The sequence below is a fragment of the Parasteatoda tepidariorum genome, chromosome 2 (assembly GCF_982258835.1).
Source record: "Parasteatoda tepidariorum strain Cologne lab strain chromosome 2, Ptep-v5.0, whole genome shotgun sequence".
NCBI lineage: Eukaryota > Metazoa > Arthropoda > Arachnida > Araneae > Theridiidae > Parasteatoda > Parasteatoda tepidariorum.
In genome coordinates, this window is record NC_141756.1 from 97011040 (window position 1) to 97026360 (window position 15321).

The 15321-nt window shown below is 31.7% G+C and overlaps 1 protein-coding gene across 1 annotated transcript in view; it reads left to right on the top strand.

Moving 5' to 3' along the window:
* LOC107449058 (uncharacterized) overlaps window positions 1–11318 on the top strand; it is a 35399-nt gene extending 24081 nt beyond the window's left edge. The window contains exons 10-16 of the mRNA XM_087156660.1: window positions 215–424; window positions 1858–1933; window positions 2765–2896; window positions 3743–3786; window positions 6185–6287; window positions 6902–7703; window positions 11163–11318. Of these exons, the coding sequence (XP_087012786.1) occupies window positions 215–424; window positions 1858–1933; window positions 2765–2896; window positions 3743–3786; window positions 6185–6287; window positions 6902–7703; window positions 11163–11266 (1471 nt within the window). The 3' untranslated portion in view covers window positions 11267–11318. The remainder of the gene's footprint in view (window positions 1–214; window positions 425–1857; window positions 1934–2764; window positions 2897–3742; window positions 3787–6184; window positions 6288–6901; window positions 7704–11162) is intronic.
* The last annotated feature ends 4003 nt before the right edge of the window (window positions 11319–15321 follow it).

The following is a 15321-nucleotide window of genomic DNA, read 5'->3' on the forward strand; positions in this document are numbered from 1 at the left end:
TGGATGTATGAATGAGTTCGTCCTATAAGTGATGGTGTGGAAGAAATAAAATTCTCGGCCATAGATGGCGCCACTGGAAAACAAGAACCATCGCACCCCCTCTGCTTTTATGGCCAAAGACAACAACAACATAAGATTTTATCTTATGTTGTGAACAAAAATCCCCTCTCACGTAATGCTTGAAGGACGTGCATTAATGAAAATTATCTTTCAGAGGTACAATCTCTTTCTACATTCGGGATTATGGAGCATTTTTACCACATCTCTATTTTGCGGACATAGTGGCAGATGAGAGAACTGCTATCGTCTTAACGAGAGGCCTTTCTTCCATCCATTCAGCAGAAAACCTCTATCATCAACTTTCTTTCCTCTACCTCAAATACGAAATGTGTTGGATCATTATAATGGAGACGAGAGAAACAATGTAAGATCATTAAGTTCTTTTCTACTATATGGATCAAAATACATAGAATCTAATAACTATGGTGTGATAGCTCTCCGAATTAGGTGCAATAACTCTGCTAGTCTGTATATATGTTACTGTGAATGAATGTGATCATTTAGCACATGCATAACATGATGAACACATGAATAGGTGGGTAGACGAAGTTTTGAAAAAAAATTGGATAAAAAATTGGGGAGCCAGGAAGCTACATATGTTTGGCTCAGACCCAAAAAAAAGCAATATTATTATAGCAGTAGGAGTAATTTAAGATAACTGTGTGATCGACGAAGGATAAATACTTTGTGTTTCCCCGTTGCTAAGTAACAAGTTGGGACAATAAAAAGAAATGAAATTAGAACTGAAAGCCTTTTCATTCATCGTTTTGTGTTTGATTGGGAATGCTTTTGTTTTAATGTTTAAGAGTTAATAGAAAGTTTCTTGGCAACAGATATTTTTTAGACTGATTTCTGCTCAAAAAGCAATGAATAAATTTAAATTAACCTAAAATTAGAATGGATTAATAAATAATTCATGATTTTCCAAGAACACATGAACCTTTCATATGACATTATTTGTATTAAGTTGTTTTCACTTATTCAAATATGAAGGCCTTAGACTAAAACTAAATGCACATTAATTGTTTTGATTATGCGCAGAGCTGTAGGACAAATTGCGAAAAGGTTCCAAAAAATGTAAGGATTCTCGAAGTGTTTATAATTATAATTGATGAAATTAGTGAAAGTTACATTTTAAAAACATTGAAATATGTCTGTTTAAGAATATAGTATGATTAATTTCGTAAAAATTCGTTTCATTTTGCCAAGTATGTGAGTTACGTTACTTTCCTTGGATAATTTTTCTTTGGATTTTTTAAGGCACTGTACAGTGGGCAAGAAAAAAAACGGACCCTGACTAACTTTTGATCTAATAATCGGATTCTCACGTTCTGGGACTAGTGGCTCGAGGTTGAGGGGATATCAAATATGCTAATTAATAAGTGCAGACGATATTATAAGTTACAAAATCGGGGGTAGCCGCAATCTGGAAAATATGATCCAAATAATTTCGCTGAACTTTTTAAGCAAGTAGAAGCATAAACCAATTGAAAATTTTTTATTCAAAGTTAATTCCACGCAAAGAAATACTTTTAATAAATATTCATTATATTTTAACATTTAAGAATGTTCGATTTTTAATTACGCGGTATACGATTTCTTGTACCATTTTAAAGAATATAATTTTGCATGGTGAAATACAAAATTCGAGCGAAATTGGTTCAATGGTTCCTGAGAAATCGGATTTTAAATATTTGACTTTTTTGAAATTCAATTTCTCAGGAAATGTTTACAGTAATATAAATAAATAAATAACCAAATAAATGAAATTTTTTTTCTTTCTATGTTTTGAAAAAGTGATGTAGAAAACGTTTCGAAATTGTATTGGTCTGCATTTGAATTATGTAAAAAGCATGCCACTTGCAAATTTAAGGTATGTCTTTTTTTATTGTTTCATCTCTTTGTGATTTTGCGTCTATCCTTAGTCATTATTAAGTACCAAATCTCATTTTTTTAACAATACTGTTTAATTAAATAAATAGGGTTCAGAAGTATATGAAATATTTTAAAAATTTTGTATTAAGTACAACATCATTTTTCCTTCTAAGGAAAGATATTTTTCCCTTGATTATCTTCATTTCATGTTTGTATCATAGGAAATTTATTCCGACCAGTATGACAACTATATCGATTCTTAACATGACCACAAATAGTGATAATGTGACCACAAATAATGATAAATGATAATGTATGGAGAAAAATTTAAACGGAAAAAAAATGCTTGCATTCATGTGGCATTAATATTTAAAAATGAAAGATTGACGAGCGAAGTAGCGTGAGAATTGCAATAGTGATAGTATCGGTACCTTTCACGGTTATAAACTATCGGAAGAAAGATTCACCGATTTTGTAAAACCGATTAACCAGTTTGATTGAGAGCATTTAAAATGAATGTAAAGTCACGTTAAAATATAAAAATATAAAAGTCTAGAACAGAAGAACGCGTTGTTATTATGATACTTGTTTAGTGGCATAAGGTGATTTATTACCAAATGTTTGCCGTTAGTGATGAATTTGAATTTTAAATTTAAAATAGCACGAGTATTATTTTCAAGTAGATGCACTTTTAAAAATTAACTACCTTCAAATGCTTAAAACTTAATGTGTTTTTCATGCTTGAACAAAATGTATAAAAAAGACAATTTAAAAATTCAAGTAAAATCACTGTTGAAGTAGAAAATACGAGATATATTTTATTTTATAGATTGTTTTTGCTCAAAATGTTAGAGAAATGGCTGATCTAATTGAATGCATTCTTTCAAATACTGCAAGATTATCTTCAAAATTGAAATCTAGTTCTACTTATGGTGTAACATTTGAAGAAGAAATGACGAAAGTAAATAATTTTCTGTACTTAACATTTAAGAAAAATTCTATTTTGTATGATCATACCTTTTTAAGAATAATAGTTCTTATGCATCAGCAAGCTGACTAATAAAGCTTCAACATTACTAAGCATAGCTAATGGCGCTAACTATCATTGAAACTTATGAATGTTAACTTATGAAACTCGATATGAAAGATGGTAACGGTGGAAAGTTATCTAAAAAACTGAGGATAATATTATTGAGTACTAAAGATTTATCGGCTATTTGAGATCTTTACCAAATGATTTTGCAAGTACAATCTTACAAAAATACTTTTTATTTTATTTTATTTTCGATACTTCCCCATTAATGGTGTCAATGTATCATTATGTAATCAAAAGTAAAATATATATGTGCTCGAGTCAATCAAGTGTCGAAAAAATTATGTTACAGCTAAAATTTAATTCTTGGCCACCCATTTGCATGCCAAGATTTAAGTACGTATAAATCTTCCAATATGTGGGTTTGGTCATGCATAGTGGGCAAAAAAATATAAAATGATGGTATTTAAAATAACTTTTTATCTAATAGTTGAATCTTCACGTGCTAGGACTTAATGATTCAAAGGGAGGACCTCAAAATTGCTAATTAATTAGTGAAGACGATATTTTATGTTACAATTTCAAGTACAAAAATAAACTTTCTTTGAATTAGAGTTAGTGTAATATTTCTGCACCCGTATATATCTTTAAATAAGTCGATGTCATTTAAATAATGTATAAATACGTTCTTGAGACTAATTTTAAACTCAATGTTTATTTTTCAGAGAGCTTTTAATGCCTCAAATGTTTATTTATTATTTTTTCTATGCATAGGAAGAACTCTTTCTCGTATCTTTTCCATCATTGAATCCATTTGTGTAAGTAAAAAATAAAATTTTTATTGCTCTAAGAAAAAAATATTAAAAAAAATAATCACGTAATTATTAAGTTTTGTGTAACATGTATTCTTTCTAACCCAGTACATTGACTTAAATTTTGATTCATCTTAATTTCGTTAAATATATACATTATTATACATTAATCAAAGGAATCCTTTCGTATTTTTTTGTTTGAGTTACTTTATTAAATACTTGTAACTTTTGTAACAAATAAATCTGATAGTTCTCTCATTGAAAAATTTTCTTAATAATAAAAACAGCAGTGTGCAGAAAATGAGACAGAAAAAAAAACGTATGAATAGCAAGAACGAAAAACTCTCGAAATTGTTTTCTAATGATCAGAATTTCGCGAGCAAGGATACAATCTTTAGGGTTTAAAACCACTTAACTCTAATTGATTGGTACAGTCTAAATTTTAAGTTACAAAAACTCACATAATTCATTAATTCCCCCCCCCCCAAATAAACCATCTTTTTCCGAGGGATTTTGATTTTCAGTCCTGAGAGATTAGGCAACGGTAATACGGATGATACAGGTCAAAGGTCATACGATCTATCAGTTCATTAGACGAGAAAAGAAAGACTGCAGGTGATGACTTACTTGAATGTTAATTTTATTCATATTTTATAACCGTCGGTGAACAGCCTACCCGATTTTTTGGGTTTACGACTTATGTTCAATTCCGTAGCCTTGTCATTTTGAATCCAATCCAGAACACAAGGGACCAAATATTGGGAGAAATTTGCCTTCAGCTAGGACATTTTTGATGGAACTAAGCCTCATTTGCGTTACATGGAGGGGAAAACCACGAACACCTCCGATGGTTAACCTGACGGCAGGGGGACTCTAACCCATGATCCGACTACCACTGAGGATATTTTACGTCAGCACTGAGATCGGTGCAAGCCGGATGAATTGACCGCAGAATTCGTATTAATCAGACGTATCCCCCGGTTCACCTCATTGGAAGATGAATGCTGTATCCCCTGAGCTATCATGGCTCTTGACTGTCAATTTAAATCAATTCTTTCAGCGTATGGAAAATTATGCATAAAGGTAAACGTAAAAAATAAGCAACGTAAGAATCAAATATCTGTGGTTGAGTGGTAGAAGGCTCGTCTTCTTAATTTATTTGCCATCTGTAAAGCGATTTCAAAAATATTCTTCCGGACTTATTGCTGTGCACAAAAATAAATTAATTAATGTGCTTAACCGCACATTAATTAATTTATTTTTGTGCACAGCAATCAGTCCGGAAGAATATAAACGGAACATCTGAATAACTTCCGATCTAATGATCAAAATTTCCATGTACTGAGATGCAACCGCAGAAAATTCAAGAGGTAAACTTCAAGTATACTGATTAGTTTGGTGTGCAGCCGATTTATCAAGTTACAAAATGAGTTACACAAATGTACTTCACCGAATAATTATGTATTTTTTTCCCAGACAGAATCTGACTTTATGTTAAAAGGACTTTTTGTTCTTTCAAAAATAGAGAATTGATACAATCTCTAACATACGATCTATATTAAAACGGTTGAAAGTTTAGGCTTAAAGTAACATAAATTTTACTTTATGGGTATTTCGTTTCACTATTCCAACGAATTTTTTATGCATAATTATAAAGCTCGTTTTAAAAACCAAAAATAATAACTTAATGGTCTTGGAACCATAGACCACTCTTTTGACTAAACCAGGACAATATTTTTTCAGATCCGTAGTGGCTCAGGGAATAGAGCGTTCGCCTTTCATTGCAAATTCGCAAATTCCGCCCCCGGCTCGCACCGAACACAGTGCTGACGTAAATTGTCCTCAATGGTAGACGGATCATAGGGTAGAGTCCTCTTACTGTCAGGCTAACCGTAACACAAATAAGGGCTAGTTTATAAAAAAAAAGTCATCCACAAAGGCAACATTTCTCCCAATATTTGATCCAGGAGTTCCTATGTCTCCTGGATTAGGTTCAAAAATTACAAGGCAACGGAAATGAACTTACGACCCATTTCCGTGAACCGAAAATTGGGTCGTCTGTTCAAAGACGGTTATAAAAACAAATATATATCTTTTTCAAATTCCTTCATGCTTTCAGTATGTTTATATTCAGCAAAGGTATGCTTTTCTGTCTAATTTGAAAACTTAAAATAACTCCGGTCGCAGTCTATTGGCATTATAAAAGTACATCAACCTTTCGAACTATTGATTGAATCTGATTGATCTGCTTTTTTTATTTACCATCATGTATCAGCATATTCAAAAATTATTCAGGAGGTTTCCTTTTTTTACAGAATATTACTGCTATAACGGCATTTTGCCTACTCGAATTGTTGTTTCTGTTTATTCGTATTATTATTTACAGTATGTTTTGATGTTTCAGCGTGAACTTAATGCTGTCTGAAAACAGATTACTGACTCCACTTTCTCTGGATTTTGCTCATTTAGCTGAAAGATTTCCCAGTGTACCTGAACGTTTCCTGAGAGTAAATCTATTATAATATTTATTCAGTTTAATCCTTTGAATCAATTCAATCCTGATGAATGTAATATTTTATTCAATTTAGTCCGCTTAATCGGGAGTTGACGCGTAATTACCATTCTATACCTACAACTCTAGATGTTGAAATGTTTGCTATTTAATGTTGAGTCATAACTATATTTAGAAGTCTACAGATATTAAATGGAGCCGCGAGGGTTCAGGAGATAGAAAGTTCGCCTTCTAATGAGGTGAACCGAGGTTCGATCCCGGCAATTGCTGGTCAATACGAATTCCGCATCCGGCTTGCACAGACAACAGTGCTGACGTGAAATATCCTCATTGGTAGACGAATCAAGGGTTATCTGTAATTAAAAACATTTTTCTAAATTTACCTTGAAATGTAGCTAAATGCAACATAAACTATGACAACTTGCTTAGGTTTTTAAAGAGGGTGTTCGTAGCGACCATGACAAGTTAGTAGAACCAATTAGTTTTAGAAAACTCTGTCACCACTGTCTTGTTTAGTCCACGAACTTGACATGATTATTCAAAGAAACTTTTTAAAAACATGGATAATTTTACGCGATTTAATGCATTTTCAATTGTTTCTCTTTCCAGTGCTTTTACTCATCATTGGACAAGGAATTCACCTTTCCTGGAACACCGCAGTGTTCCGCGTCGAACACTCCGTGTTCGAGTGAAGATGATGAAGATGATGGACCCAGCCAATCCTCCTTTAATTTTTCCCCCAACCTTCAGGACACAAGCGAGTACGATTCCGATGGCAGAGGAATGGACGTGGAAGAAGTCAACCTGGACGTCCAGCGATTATGCAACGAACCATACCTGACAGACAGCAACTCAAATGACCAAGTCATGGAAGTTGATCTCAGGTCAAATGCATCAAGTGATGGATATAAAGAATCGAACTCATATCCTTCACCTTCTGAGGAAAGATGTCTCAAATTCGCCTCTTTAAATAAGCTGAATGAATGTTTGAGTAACCGCGACTTTTCACTCCAAGGCTTGAGTACATTTTCTGACACTCAAAGGAAGCGTCATAATTTCGAGAACACTATCGAACGTATTATGTCACCCGATCTGGTACCTCAAAAATCATGCCTTGACGTTTGTTTTTATCCAAATGATCCATTAGTATCATTTAAGCAGCAGGCGAAAGAACCTCTTAAGAGGAAGTGTACTCCAGAAGACCCTGAATTGCAATGTCTGAAGAAGAGTTGCAGAGTTCAGAAAGGGTTGTGTTCTAAAACAGTGACCAAACAAGATCTGTACCTGCATTCACCGTCCGGCGGTTGTCACAGCCGTGAGCCAGTTTCTGAAAAGGTATTTTCGAGTGACCATCCAGATTATTCTCATTACTTTTCACCTCCAAGACAACATGAAGCGAAGAGACAATTTGGTAAGTGCAAACATCAAAATTAATTCAGTTTCAATATATGAAAGGATAAATTTAAAACATTATCCTTTAATATAGAAGCAATACATTTCCTGTTGAGTCAAGATTATTCAATTACATAAAATACCAACCACATTTTTAACGTCTCTTAAAAACATATCCCTTGCACAGGATTCAGTTTCTTAAACATAACTATTGGACAAAACCACCAAAGTATTATGGATGATAAAAGTAATCACCCAATGATATACATATATACACCGAAGAGCCATTACATTATGACCACCCTGGGGCCCTACCATGAACTACCGGGAATGGAATGAAGATTCCCGGCTGGAAAGTGAAACTGGGAAAGTTTGGTTCCATGAATGCTCAATACCGTACCATGAACACTCCCTTGGAATCTGACATTCCACGATAACTCGCTCTGAGGGCGTGGCTAAAATTTAACCAATCACACAATTTACTTTAGATTTTCTTTTTGAGTTTGGCAGCATTAGCATGAGTAAAACAAAACGAGCTTCTGCTATTTAGATAATATTTTTGACTTATTGTTTTATTTTTATAGTGTTTTTTGTTTTCATTAGACTAAAAAAACATAATAACATAATAACATAAAATACAAATTTCATAAATATTTTTTGAAACGTTTTTATTCTTTTTTGTATTTCTTATTATAAATAAATTGTTTACTTTATAATACATCATGCCTGTAAAAAATTCTTTTAAATGTGCTGCCATTGGTGTATAGTATAAAGAACTATCGTTCGAAAGGATGTTAAATAAAGTTGAATTAAAAGTTCATCGAAAGAAAATTAAAAAAAGAAATGATTGGAACTTCAGAAAAAGGTATTGGCCAAGTAATACATCCCGTAATAATAACATAGAAATAGTAACAATTATTATATAATGAGAGCATAATTATTTTTAGTTTGCCGTAATTTCTTAGTTAACTCTGAAAGTATCTTTTCGCTCACACATACTAATGAAACAAAACATTTCTCTTTTAATTATCGTCTTGAAAATGGCTCGGGCACGTTTATCTTTTAGAAATTTTGTTATCTTCTCTTCTGAAATAGAAAAAAATTAAGACATTCATCGACGAAATATCGTATTTAGTCCTTAAAAATTCATCATTCCCTCCTTGGAACGACGATTCCAGGTGCCGGAGACTGGTTGGAATGAAACCGATTCCAATTCCAGCCAAGAAACTCTTTCCAAGGTGTTCGTGGTGGGGAAAAATAATTCCCGTTGGAACGTGACGTCATTCCCAGATGGAATTTCATTCCATGGAGCCCATGGTAGGGTTCCTGCTAATAACATGCAGGACCACCTTTAGCCTTCAAAACTGCTAGCACCCGCCGTGGCATTGATTCCACAAGGTGCTGATAGGTAGTCTGAGGTATCTGGTACCAAGCGCTCACCAACAGGTCCTGCAATTCCCTCCCTCACATTGCGAGGGGGTAGCGTGGCAGCACGAATTTGGTTTTCCAAGTAGGACCACAAATGCTCTATTGGATTAAGGTCTGGTGAATTTGGGGGCCAAGACATAGCTTGAAAGTCACTGGAATGTTCCTCGAACCAATCCATGACGATTCGACCCTTATGATATGGTGCATTATCTTGTTGGTAAACACCATTCCCCGCAGGAAAAACTGTTGTCATGAATGGGTGAACCTGGTCTTCAACTATGTTTAAGTAGCTTACAGAAGTCAGGGGTTGTTCTATGAGGATTATGGGTCCTAATGTGCCCATGAAAACATTGTTCCTGGGCAAGAAACCATGAAAACTTGGACGAGCCCATTGTTATAGATGAAGGGTGGTCATAATGTAATGGCTCTTCGGTGTATATTACTGTGAATGACCTAAATCAAGAGAATGTCGACTTTCTTCGATGAATGTCAGCAATCGCATAATCGCTTTGATAAATGTACGAAATATTTTTATATCTGATTTGATATTAATTTAATTGATATTCCTTGATATTATTATATTTATTCCATATTTTAATGTCTGATGAGGATAGAATAGGAGAAACATCAGTGTTCGGAGTACCTGTAATGCATGTATATATATACATATATATATATATATATATATATATATATATATATTATATATATATATATATATATATATATATATATATATATATATATATATATATATATATAATATATATATATATATATATATATATATATATATATATATATATATATATATATATATATATATATATATATATATATATATATATATATATATATATATATATATATATATATATATATATATATATATATATATATATATATATATATATATATATATATGCCTTTCAATTTGCAACTGCTGCTTTTCTAGTTTCATTGAAACGTCTTGTTTATGATTGCCATTTTGATTATTTAATGTCACGAAGATATCAGTCCAAGATATCATAAGTTTCTTAAGTTAAGATTATAAGTTTCCGAAGCTTATAAGACCAGCCCCTTGCTAGTTAAATGTTTAATTTATACAAAGACGTCGAAAACTATTGTTTGCTGTCTAATCCATGTTACCTACTTTCGGTCTTTTCTTAGAAAACCGAATAAACATGTTTGCATAATTCTTTGTATTTTTCTAAGCCTTAGTAGTTCAATTTGGTTTGTTAGCTTAGTTGTTCTAAACCTTAGCCTAGTGAGAGCCTGATTCACATAAGTGAGTCACACTTATTAGCTGAAAACTTTTCTCTTTACATAAGATGACATATTACTTTTTAGTAAGATGCTATGTTTTCCTAAAGAGCTGTGACCAATTTTGAATCTCAGAATTTCTGCTTCTTCAAATACAACACATTTGTATGGGCCTTCAAGCACTGCTTTACGCTCAAGCACTGTATATGTTAAATGTGCATAAAGGAAGCAATTACGCTTGTATAAAACAGTGAGTTATGAGACTCCAAAGAATGATTGTTTTATAAATCAAACAAAATAAATTCTCAGGTTTAAAGGAGTTTAGACGTTATGTTAAACAAAATCATTATTAATACTAAAATTCACACATTCCGTTGGTCCAATGCCATGCATGTGCTTAAACTTATCCCTCTTATTAAGACAATTGGAAACTTGCAAGTCACGTCATGCATGATCAGCCAATCAGGTTCGATCTCACACTCGTGACATCGCCTACAGGTAAACAACTAAATCTGAACCGAAAATTGATTCATAGTGAAAATTAACTCAAGCATTAAAGATGTAACCTTAAAACACCATGCACAACCACGTGATTAGACACAAGCATGTGATTAATTTCAAGCATCCAATTGGGCATTGGGGTTAATTGAATAAAGTTGTTTTTGTAGCTAAAAAATGCTCTTTAGTTAAAATATTTTTTAGGAAATACTACATTTTGCTCTTTTAGATAATATTCGTTATTGTTATTCATTATTCATAATTAGATATAAATGTTATTCATTTTTAGATCCTTATACTTCTGCATCTCAGAGTATTCCTTTGACACCCAGGACAACGCGGAGGCTTGCCTATGAGGGTGCACGAGGTCAAACTAGATTAGTATTCCTCTAATTACTAATGCTTTGTTAATTTATTAAGAGCATATAAAATTCGCTTGTATGTTTTTTTGTTTGTTTGTTTGTTTGTTTGTTTATTTATTTGGTATACAAAAGCAACTACCACCCATTCACCCCAAATTTGGTGGGGGAAAAAGGTACTTAATGATTCACACATTCACAATCACGTTCATTAATTAGTGCTCAGTAGTTAGTTCTCTTGTTATTTTGTGGATACCTTGAAGTGACGTAGTGTGGGTATCTCGAACCTGATTGGTTGTTAAAACGTGAGACGATAGTTTGTTTATTGACGATCAGCTGGCACTGACGTCATAGATCACATGTGTGGGTATGTTTGATCTTCTTCTTCCCAAAGTGCAAGTACTCAAATATAAAAATAGCTCTCCTGGATATAATTTGATTGAGAATTGTTTTTTACACTAATTTTTCTCTAAATAAAGTAACATAACAAAAAAAAATTTTCTTGTTTCGTATAGTTAAAGGTCAACAGTTATGAGTAAATAATAAAATTACTGAACTCTAAGTTCAGAAGACCTATGCCCTGTTTAAACTGCTAAAACCGCACCAAACCAGATAGTGTTTTATTACTTCTACTATATTTTGATAATAAAAAGTCCAAAGGAGGAAAAAATATTACATTCAGATAAAGTAAAAATGTCACCAATTGAAGACTTTAGAAGTAAAAAAGATATAACCAATATTTTTTGTAGCCTAGAAATAGATTATATTTTCATAATACTGCAGAGATATGTGGCTTTTTATGATAGTGAAACAGCATTGTGTTGCTGGCTTTCTGTAATGAAACATGAGCCGAATGAAAACTCTTGTTGGGTATAACTATTTACACTAGGAAAGTGAAATCTTTAAAAAATGAGGTTTATCACTTTCTTTTACTTTTGAGTTTTTCGATTATTTAACCTATTTAAAGTGTACTTCATAGACCATAAAGAGTCCATCTCAATATATTAAAAATCTGATAATTGAATAAAAAGTTATTCAAGGCATTATGTTTTTATTTGGCGTTCCGTTCATTTGTCAGCCTTTAAGACTTCAGATATTTCGGAAAAATAATAGATATTAGAGAGATTTTGCACTTTTACGTTAGCTTCCGTACGTAAGATTTAAAGCAACTGCACATGCTCGCTTTTATTTTAGATGTTACTTATCTTTATTTTATGTTGTTGTGATTTAAGGTGCAAAAACAAAGCTTCAAGCACTCTGTTTATAGCTCTTAAATTTTATTGTCTGTGTAAGCCTAACTTCGAACTAAAAACATGGACATAGAATGCGGATTGGAAGAAATGTATGGATGAAGTTTAGAAATCAATCGTATGATCAGACAACCGTTATTTCGTTCAATAAAAAAAATAATTTTAGTGGTTTTTGCTTAACATTATGGTAAAATCCTAGAATATCCATGCTCACCTATTGGTGACATTTTGAAATCTCGCCAAGTTGGCGATTATAACTGGGATCATCGTTACTTTTTGATTATTTAAAAAACAATAAATTATTACAGTAATGATAAATAAATAACGGTAATAAATGAAATAACGGTTAAAAAATATGATAATAGCGATGATTCTAACCACAAGAGATCAGAAGTATAAATGGCGAAAAAATATACCTTTTACCCCTTTTTTAAAGGAATCCAACTTTCGCGTAGGTATACATATCAAATTACCAATCAGGTTTAAGAATTTTGGTGGTGTGATCGGACGTTCAAAATAATCTCCCCGAATATCCTCCGGAAACCTAGTTTGGCGAAATTTTAAAAAAATCGCCACGTTGTGGGCTATTCTAGGATCCACCCAACAATTTGGTCGTCTAATTGCTCTAGTTCCATAAGAAAAGGTATATTTTCTCTAGTTCGAAATTATAAATTATATTTATTTAACTCATACAATTTAGTTAAAAAAAGTTAAATAATCAATAGAAGTTCAATAATATTTTTTAAATATTAAAAATAATAATAAGCTGCCTTCTTTATCGCTGAATTCATCAAAATCTATAATCTACCAATTTTTTTTCCTTACAGATCCGTAGTTTTACGTAGAGCAAGGCATCTTGAATCGTTTGCCACAGCTTTAAAGAAATAGTCTACATCCATTGTAAATTATTGTTTTGAATTTTCGGCCAAAGTTAAAATGATATTCCACGATGTTAGCGTTTTTAACGGATTTTTGCAAAATCTCTTATTTTCACTTACGTAAGTTATATATTTTTTCACTAGCGCATGCGCAATTACTTGATATCTGATGTTCGGGAGGGAGCGTATGGAAGCTAACGTAAATTTGAGAAATCTCCCTAAAAAGAAACAAGCATGACAAATTAAACGCATAATAAAAATTATTTATCCAATGGAAGAGATCTAAAGAACAAATGAGCCGCTCAGAAGCCAATGCGGTTAAGTCCATTTTTTGATATTTTCTGATTTTAGGAAATTTTGATGAAATAAATAGTAATCTTCTTAGTTATTAAAGGATTTACTCGTTGGTTACTTTTTTCTAGGTTAGACAGCAATTTTTTTAATAGCTTCTGAATATATTATACAATAATTTCAGAAGCCATTGTGAATAAGTCCACCTTATATCAATATTTTTTTTACATAAACTTTGAAATAAAAATTAAATTATTCTTCTTCTTTCGATATTTGTTGGTAACACTGAAAAACAAGAAATTCATAGTAACCAGGGTTGCCAGAGGTAGTATTTTTAATACTACGGTAGTATTTTTTCACCAAAAAAAGAAATATTGTATTTTTCGTAGTATTTTTTTATTTTTTTTTAAATTTTTTTTTCATTTCCTAAAACAAAGAAAAGTGCCACTTTAGTTTTGAAGTAAAAAACAATTTTTGAAATAATCCAACAGTTTATTTTCTATTAGTCACTGTATCTAGTGATGATTGAGAAAAATCGAAGTTCGTTTATACTAGAAGACACAAATTTCCTATCTTTTTCAACTGCCAAAAGGTATAAGTCCTAAAATTTTTAAGATGCTGTCATTATTTCAATAAAAACTTACGTTTTTATTTACACATCCTGTACATATCTTGTTTTTTTGCAGAGTTTACACCTCGAAAAAAAAGTTTATACACTTTTCTAATTAAATTAATAAACCAAAAATTTTAAAAACTAATGTATCAAAAAACATTAATTTTCTCAATTGTTGTGTTTTGGACTTATCCGCATTAGCTTCTGAGTGACTTAAATAACAAGTTATAAAACACATAATAACAAAAGTTTCATTCATTTCATTGTTTTTATTCAAAACTAAAAACATAAATTTCGAGATACCTTACATTATAACACTAGATTCACAAATTTGCAAGTTCAAACTTAAAATCTGCAGATAAATGTTAATACTAATAACGTGCACAGTTGTAAGCAAAGAAAAATGCTTTAGCTGCCTTATAATATATCCAATTTTTTTTCTTTTTGTTTTTTTGTAGAACAAATTGTTCTTCCCTTTGATGACAAATCCACGAAAAAACATAGCATAAAATAGTCAAGAAGCTATAACAAAGTTTTGTTGCCAGCAATAAAATGTTGATAACAACCATTCGAACTCAGGTAATACGAGAAATTAAAGAACTCTCCCTTATGTGAGCAGAATTAATAACAATTTTTTGTAATTAAAATAATTAATGCTATTCTTAATTAACTGACTAATAAGGTTTGTAAAAAGTTTAAATGTCAGGTCACTCGTTATAAATAAAAATGGAATCAGTGTGGTTTTGCCTTAACTAAACAACATATTTCAAGATGATTTTCAGCATATTTTAAGATTAACAAGTTCAGCTTAATTCTGGAAAAACTTGCCAAACAGTCATTAGAGCATTTAAGAACTCACCAAAAGATAATAAAGTAGTGTCAGGCGATTTCGGAGTTTCGATATCATGGTATATTGTCATACAATTTTTTTTATTTAATGATGTACCGGGATATTTTTCTAATTTTAATAATTACTTTTTTTCAAGCTCAAAATTTTTCACTTCTTAAATCGAGAAGAAAAAAAAAATTTCTTCAAAATTGCCTTATAATTTTAATA